Genomic DNA, 9,050 nt, shown 5'->3' on the forward strand with positions numbered 1-9,050 from the left:
TTCTGTAAAGTCAAATATCAATAATTTATTTGTCTTATTTTATGGTCACGAAAACAAGAGACAAAATTTGTCCTCCCACTTGACAGCAAAATGAAAAATGAATAGATTTTTTTCATATTTAAAAATTTCATAGAAAACTTTTATTTCAAATATAGAATTTCTTCTGAGGGATTTTGAGCTTAAGTCTATCAACCTAGGTCCTAAGACATTATGTCGATGATCGATGATTTACTACAGATCTGCACATTCAGAGTCAGTGACAATAACCTCAGCACATCTGTTGAGTTCAACAGGGCCTCGAGGTTGGGCTCAGGTTGATAATCCCAGTAAAGGGTCGATAGTTGATCTAGTTGATCTAGTTGATCTATTTGATCTAGTTGATCTAGTTGAGAAAGGGTTTAAGATAGATTTATGGTCTACAACATCACATTATAACTTATTTTGTTTCCAGGATTTTAACTATCAGGGGATTGTTTAAAAACCTGATCTGACATTTTTACCTGGAATGGCCATCCTAGAGTTTCCAAGGAAAAACTTAAAGAACAAAAAAACAATATAAAATTACCAAAAATGAAAATAAATATTCAAATGTTCACAAATTTTTATGTATGTATTTCATAAAATTATAATATGGCGGTAATGGCCGTTTTTAATAGTATGGTGTTAAAGGAACAGTCCTTTAATCAAGTTGTTTCAGCTGAGAAAAGTTTGCTAAAGTTTTTAAAAGTTTTATGATTTGATGTTAATTAAAAAAATTATCTGGGGTTACTACAATTCTTGTTACTTGTTAATTAAGTTGAGTTGAGAGAAAAATTTAGAAAAAATATTTTTAATTAATTGATGTTTTATAATTCTAAATGTTTAAGTAATAAGAAGAAAACAAACATAAATACCTCACTTTCATAATCTTTAAATGTTGAAGATATTGCCGTTACACCACACATTGTGTTGTGCTAATATAACAGTCATCCAAATCCAGATTGTAAGCTCTCAAGCGAAATCGATGAGATTTTGCCAATTACTTCTTAACAACTAAAGCTAAAGTAAAAGGCAAATTTAAGCTAAAAAATGTCTCGGGATAGAAAAAAAATATAAGCGAGTTAGAGAGGTAAAACCAAAGGTCAAGACATTGATGAGACAGTCTTAAAAATTGATACAGATAACTTTGTTAGCAGTCTGGATCTATGTCAATATGAAAAAGGGTAAATATAAAAGTGTTTGTTAATATTAACACTTTATAAGGGATATAAATTAGACTAAATCAACAAAGTTATTTTTTTTTCAAACAATTTTACGAGGGGTAAAATATGTCTGTGTATGTTTTTGTTCCTAGCCGAACTTTAAAAGTCCAGCTATTTTTAAATCTTTAAGAATAATTGTTATGAAGAAAGGACGCCAAAAAGGCCCCCCCCATACCAACCTTTTTAAAGGTTAATAGGATAGTTAAAAGGATAGTTCATTTTCTTTTAAGAAACAATAAATTGGTCTTCTTTTATAATATATAAAGGACTTAATTAAATACATCGGAACGTTTTTTACAAAAGAAATTTTTTGGTTTAATTAATGACAAAGTAAATGCGTAGAAGAGAAAATAATAAACTTTATTTTTTAATTTCAAAACGCATTAAAAACCTTATCTTCTCTTTTCTCTTCTCTGGTCTGGACTAGAGACTAGAGAGAGGTTTAGTTAAAAACCTTATCTTCTCTTTTCTCTTCTCTGGTCTGGACTAGAGACTAGAGAGAGGTTTAGTTAAAAACCTTATCTTCTCTTCTCTTCTCTGGTCTGGACTAGAGACTAGAGAGGTTTAGTTAAAAACAAGTTTTAAAAGATTTTTGAAAATCCTAATCGCAGCATTCACTTCAAATTAAAGTAATTTCACATTTGCACTATTTGAAAACATATATATATATCATTTTTTCTTTACAGAGGTACGCGTGCAAATAATTGTTCAAAATTATGCACTCAATTTTTATGCTGTTCACAGAGTTCCCATAATTAAAAGAAAAATAAATAATAAATGTGGAATGGAAATTGAACTTAGAGACATGATGAGTGAGGATATGGTGGGGCTTTAGTTTTTTAGCAAAGTAAAATAATGTTGTCAAGCTTGACAAATACTTTTTAAATAGTAGGTTTTCCGTATATTTATGTCATTTTCTTAAGTGGAGCTTCAAGGGGTGAAAGATAGAGATGGAAACCTTTTTTTTAAAAAAAACTATATTTTTATAAGATCGATACATATTATATATTATAAATAATGATAATAAATACATATTTCCATTACAGGCAGTATTGATTACAGCTTTTTTAATGAAACTTTTTTAGTTCAGGCAAAAGTGAGATTTTAAAGTATTTTTTATACAATGTACTTAAACTTAAATGAAATACATGCGTAATTTCAAGTGACGCTCCAATTATAGAGTGGCATGTCCGATGTACATTTGAAACCTTCATTTCACCATAGTTTCTGGAGCAAGAAATGCATGAGTCACTTTTGTAGAGAAAACACAAATAAAAATATTCAGTTTTCAAAATGTGAAACATGGATATTTAATGCAATACTTGATCAGACAAAGCTTTGAAGGGTATTGTTGTAAATCAGAATTAAAATGATGTCTGCAGTCACTTTTAAACCTCTCAATTGATACTATATTAATTAAACTGCTTAATAGCCCCCCCTGCCCTCGTACGCCTCTTTTCCCTTGAAATATAATTCTTATATAGCAACAAATTTCTTTATATATCATTAAAAATCAAAATATAAACTTTTCGGATTTAATAGCTTTCGGCCTGAGGCCGAATTCTAAGAATTTGAACCGCGTCAAATACGGTGTCACACGAAACATGGCAGTAGCAAGACAATTTAAAAATCGTCTTTGATCTTAGAATTGATTTGAGACATTCAGTCGTCAACCCCCTTTCACATGTAATCTTGCAACAATATCCACCATTCTTTTAGTTCTGGGATTTTCAAAATGTGGTCTGCCTATTTTGTGCTGTAAATGTTACTGGAGATATTGAAAATTTCGTTCAGATTTCAATTTTATTAGATAAAACCAAAATTGTCGAATTCTGAACAAAATTAATTATAAATGCACTAATATTAAGAGAACAAAAAAGGCCGGCCACATTTTGGAAATGCCAAGGCTAGGGCTATTTTAGGACTATTAATATTAGAATATGTACATCCGACCTACAGCTGTCGAAGTTCCAATGTTGCTGTAGGTCTAAAAGTTAAGTTAGTTCATCGTCGAAAAATACTAACAATCATCCACCAGTTTATATTAAATATAATGTAACTTTCAGCTTGTCCTTTCTTTTCCTTTTCCTTTGATTTATATTTTTATACAGTGAAACCCTTAATAAGGAATACATCGAAAGAATTTATCAAATGTCGTATTCTTCACTTTCTGATAATGGAATGTTGCAGATATTTAGTTTTTTAAGAGTCATGTTATATTAAAATTGATTTCAAAGTAAAATATAATCAAGCAAAAGATTTGTTTAACTAAAAATAACTGTTTATTAAATGTCATGTTTAGTGGGACACCCTGTACTTGTAAGGAGAAAATAGTCCTAACCAAAAAGTCGTCTTTGTTGAAGTTATTTAGTGCGGCTTTGCCGCGGCATGTTATAAGTGTCTCAAATTAAAACCCAAACAAACAATTTTAGAAAAACTTTTTTTTCTATTTTATAATGGAAGATCCGTCCGTTAATGAAATAGATGTTACAATTAAAGGTAAGCATGTAACAGTAGTTCGTTTCATTTTTAAATTTATTTTATTCAAAAGTCAATTCTCGAAAATGCATATAGGTCCAAAAATCTTTCTCTAGAAATATACCCAAAGCATTATTGAGAATTGTTTTAGGATTCATTTGAGACCTATCAGACGTTTTTACGCTGCATATTTGTTCAGCATGAGTGCAAATACAATCTTTAAAATCCTCAGAGATTGTCCATTTTGAGGGGGCTATAGTTACCCCTAAAATAAATTTAAAACCAAAGCAAAGTAATTTTAAAGAGTTTCGTACCTGATTCACAACGGTACTCTTTTAAGCCTTATCAGAACACTTTTGGGTCCTTGTTTTTTATTTCTCTGTTTCTGGTGCATTACTCCCTAGATCACTTTTCTAGAAAACAAATTACAAATTAAACTGTTAAGATAGAAAAATAATCTTCAGAATGTTTGCTTAAATAAAGGTTCAAAGGTTCAATCAAATGTTTCTTATGTTTCTTACACTTTTAACAATGAATGTATTAACTTTTCCTAACTCGGAACTTATGCCGTCAACTGTAGTATGATCATTTGTTAATTTTGAACGGTATTCTCGATATCTAATTTGTACACTTTTTAATTACGGGATAAATGTTTGATCTCTCAACTTTATAGTAACAGGGTTTGGCCACCACGGGATATTTAAGAGAAATAGGATTAATCTAAATATCTGCAAAAAATGGAGAACAAAACTTGATCCCAATTTTCTCAACACACAAGTTCCGATATTAGTTAATTATTTTATTCAGATTATTGAGGAGAAGTATGAGAATTCTCGATTAAATCGGGATACAAGAGAGACCAGAGGGACAAGAGAGGCAAAACAATCCAAGGAGAAACGGGAAAATAAAGAGACAAGAGAATTAAAACCTAAGGTTTTACTTTTTTACCGGGTTCGGAGAAATTCTGGAAAAGTTTATTCTTAATATTTTTACTAGCTCAGAAACCCAGCTTTGTCTGAAATCCTAATTAGATCCATTAGACTAAGAGCTTAATCCAAGCTAAGAACATTCATGTGGTGCTACCGAGTTCCACATTTAAAATTTTAAACAATTAGCTCAAGGGGTTTCTGCGTTTTGATCGGAAATACAAACAAACAGAGATTACTACTATATAAAATAGATAAAAGAATAGAAATCCTGTCAGCTCTAAAATTTTGCGCTTAATGAAAATATTGGAAAATAAGACGAGTAAATAATTCATTGATATATTTCAGGATATTCTTGAATTGTTACCATGTGTGGAGAGGTTAAGAGCGGCGGAGGGTTCTGTCATTAGGAATACATTTTAAAGTCATTTAGAAATGGCTAATTTTGAAATCTTTGATTTTCTTTTGCTTTTCATTTCTGTTATTTTCCCTGAATACATTGAAACCAGACAAAACTTTCAATCCAAACATATTTTATAAAAATATACAATACATTTTAAATTGAGATAAAAACAACTTTGAACTGTTAAATTGTTTAAGTGGAGGGCGATCAGAGGCCGGGGAAAATATTTCTGACAGGTATAAGATCGGAGGCGGGGAAATATTTTAGAAACAGATAAAAGATCGAATGTGGGGGAAATATTTCTGAAACAGATAAAAGATCGAAAGCGGGGGGAAATATTTTAGAAACAGATTAATTGGAGGCGGGGGAAATATTTTAGAGGCAGATACAAGATTGGAGGCGGGGGAAATATTTTATAAACAAATAAAAGATCGGAGGCGGGGGAAATATTTTAGAATCAGATTAAAGATTGGAGGCGGGGGAAATATTTTAGAAACAAATAAAAGATCGGAGGCGGGGGAAAAGTTTAGAATCAGATAAAAGATTTTTTAAAATAATAAATCTCTAAAGCAAATGTCGGAATTTTTGTGATTGAAAACGCCGTCGGAAGAAGTGTTAAAATATTTAATCTGTAGAAGAGTGGAAGACGTTTGGAAAATTTTTAAGTATTCAGAAGTTTATTTGACTTTAACGTTTTTTTTTTATTTAGAGAATCTGTTAACTCCGGGGTCGTCACGCGAAACCTGAGGAACAAAGGGAGAAAAGCCACGAAGGTATATTTGAAGCTGAAAGAGACTGTTCACGTAATTTCAATTGACCCACTACCAAATTAATTTGCCGGTCCGATTCACAACGGTGCCCTTTAAACCGCTGAGTATAAATAAGGAAGATGTTGACAGTTTTTATCCTAAAACACTTTATTTCTTCACATTTCCTTCATATCTCTGAAATGCGCCTGTTACTTTTTTGAAAAACCACAATAAAAAAAATCAATTTTAAGACAGACAAATAAGTATATTATGTTTAACCTTGATCAGACAAAGGGTACCGTTATAAATCGGACATGTTGCGCTATGAATTAAAGGGAGTGACCGGCAACGTATGATGATTGAACTGAGATTGCAGTATTATTTATTGAGAATTGTTTTAGGATTCATTTGAGACCTATCAGACGTTTTTACGCTGCATATTTGTTCAGCATGAGTGCAAATACAATCTTTAAAATCCTCAGAGATTGTCCATTTTGGAAGGATGATTTTGAGAATAGGTTATATGTAAATTACTCAAAAACGATCACGAAAAATGTAACATTAAATTCTACAGTAAACTAATTAGTTGTTTAGGAACAGGTTGAGAAATTCAAAAATTAACTCCTATCATTTGAAGAATTTAAAGAAATCTGCGAACAAATTCTTAAAAAATAAGAAAATCAATATAAAGAAGAAAAAGAAACAATTGATTCTCACATTGATTTATTGGCAAATTTCTAATAAGAAATATGTTCCTGAACATCTAATTAGTTAACTGTAGAAATTTTTTTTTACATTTTTCTTTATCGTTTTTGAATAATTTTTAAGAAACCAATTCTCAAAATCATCCCTCCAAAATGGACAATCAGTGAGGATTTTAAAAATTGAATTTGCGTTCTTGCTGAACAATTATGCACCGTAAAAACGTCTGATAGGGCTCAAATGAATCCTAAAATAATTCTCAATAATACTGAATTCTCAGTTCAACTAGCCTTCATTGCCGGTCACTCCCTTTAAGGGTCAGTTGAGATTACGTATACAATCTCTTTAACTGTTAATGTTTTTTTTAATTCCATTCCAAAACTTATTTCTTTATTCATCTATTTATCACAAGTTTTTGAACTAAGAATAATATTTGAACACTCCGCCCAACCATGTCTCTAAAGGTCAGAATAATCGAAATCTTATAATATTGGTAAAATTGTAATTGGGATTATTTTCAAAAACTCATTTTTACTCATACTTATTTCTTGTTCAATTTTAAGTATATACGCGCCATTAAGAATTTACAAAAGTATCTTGGTTTTTATAATTTCTTTTTATAGTTTCATCATTTCAGCAAATACAAGGAAAAAATTGACCAAATTTTGTCTTATTCCTTTCAATTCGTAAATCGTCGTTTGCACTTTTTAATTTTGGGGATAGCTAACTCAATTGAGGAATTAATCTCTTCTCAGTCTTCTGAAATATCAAATCATTCTTAAAATGAAGACGATATTCTCTCCAGTTTACTTTATTCAGGTTTCAAGAGGAAATATTAAAAAAGTTGGACTAAGCACCAGATCTAGCAAGGTAAACAATCATGCTGTAATAATTACGAATTAGTTTAGAATTTCTTCTGCTAAATTCCTAAACATTCTTGAAATTTTTCATATTTTTAATTTGATTCATACATTTCTTTTCTTTTTAGTAGGACGTAATTTATTGTTTATAATTTTTAATATTAAATATATTTTGATGTTTCTTGTTGCTAGCTTGCATTTAAAGAACTTAATTTTGATAAACTCATTCTATACTATGCGTACTACAGTAATCTGCAATACACGGACCAAACAATGAGCGTGAACTATTTCTTTTAAATCAAAAGACTGAAAATAAAGAAATTAAAAAAAAATCCTAAAACTGTTGCAGGGCCGAGGGAGGAGAAGTGTTGCGAAGAAGAAACCTATAAAAAGTTTAAATACTGTTCCAACCCCCGTCACCTCGGACAAAATATACTACAAGGTCACAGGGGGGAAAAGATTTCTTGTCCTTGGGGGGAGGGGGGGGGGGGGAATGAAAATTCGTACATCAAAAGACAAATTTATTATCATTTTTGAAACTTATTACCCAAATATCATTTATTTTCTCTAATTTAACGAATAAACCCCCCGAAAATAGTTTCCTGGGGGGGATGATTTTCCAATGAAATATACAGCCCTGCTAGAGTTTTTTATTTTTCCTATACAATTTTGAAATTATCATTAATCAATAAACATAACTATAAATACGCAGAAATAAAATGCAAGTTGTTTTTTATCATCATTATTTAAAATAAAAAGAATTATATGTTGTAATGTAACGATATTAAAAAAGAATAGTAAAAATACATCCTAAAAATAAAAAAGAACACTATTGTGAACACAAGTGCTGACCCCTTGTTCTTTAATAATAATAATAACTATTTAGGGTGAGTTCTTTATGGTCGGAGATATAGTTTCGGTCACAGATATTTCAGGTAAATTAGAAAAATCATTTAATTTTAGGAAAATATTTATTGGTAACTTAAGTTTTTTTAGACAATATTTACTACTAACTAAAGTTTATATTTACCACTAACTAAAGTTTTTTTTTTGAAAATATTTATTGCTAAAGGGTTTCTAGAATATAAACAGGGGATTATTTTTTCAAGAAATTGGTTTTCGATGCTTCCATATTTTTACGCCATTTTGAAACCTTCTACCTAAGAATTCATTTGTTTTCTGCAAGGCAGCAAATAAAACTATTAAAATTATTGAGGGGGGGGGAATGATTTTCCAAGAAACATATACCCCTAAATATAAAATACCTTACACACATGATTTCCTAGTGATTCCTTGGTTAAAACTAATTAAATAATGTTTTGTGATTATTAGAATAAACAGAAAAATAGATTTTCCTTTTATTGATAGTTGACATTGTGCTTCTAATTGTTTACAGTAACAACATGGGGATTTTCTGTCCATGTTATATTTGCTACCAGGTTTAATGGAATTTTATTGACTAACTGAAATATCATGTGAAATATAAACTTTTTCAAAAGAAATATAAAATTATTTCTTACTGAAATATCAAGTGAAATATAAACATTTTCAATAGAAAATTTCTAAAAAAGTAATTTTTTAGACGATATTTTTTATGCTCAGCTTAGAGGGTTTCTCACGGACGAGTATGGAGAGAAGAGCGGAGTTATCAGGTAAAAAACAATGATTGATATGAAGGGGGGGGGGGGGGC

General features: G+C 30.3%; 1 protein-coding gene across 1 annotated transcript in view; it reads left to right on the plus strand.

The window, feature by feature from the left end:
- Positions 1-210: 210 nt before the first annotated feature.
- Positions 211-9,050, plus strand: part of LOC111700426 (GATA zinc finger domain-containing protein 1) — a 12,410-nt gene continuing 3,570 nt past the window's right edge. Inside the window, exons 1-9 of the mRNA XM_023471323.1 lie at positions 211-313; positions 4,393-4,652; positions 4,994-5,055; positions 5,246-5,284; positions 5,758-5,821; positions 7,319-7,369; positions 7,709-7,801; positions 8,246-8,294; positions 8,942-9,011. Coding sequence (XP_023327091.1) covers positions 211-313; positions 4,393-4,652; positions 4,994-5,055; positions 5,246-5,284; positions 5,758-5,821; positions 7,319-7,369; positions 7,709-7,801; positions 8,246-8,294; positions 8,942-9,011 — 791 coding nt within the window. The remainder of the gene's footprint in view (positions 314-4,392; positions 4,653-4,993; positions 5,056-5,245; positions 5,285-5,757; positions 5,822-7,318; positions 7,370-7,708; positions 7,802-8,245; positions 8,295-8,941; positions 9,012-9,050) is intronic.

Source organism: Eurytemora carolleeae, unplaced genomic scaffold, assembly GCF_000591075.1.
Source record: "Eurytemora carolleeae unplaced genomic scaffold, Eaff_2.0 scaffold382, whole genome shotgun sequence".
Taxonomy (NCBI): Eukaryota; Metazoa; Arthropoda; class Copepoda; order Calanoida; family Temoridae; genus Eurytemora; species Eurytemora carolleeae.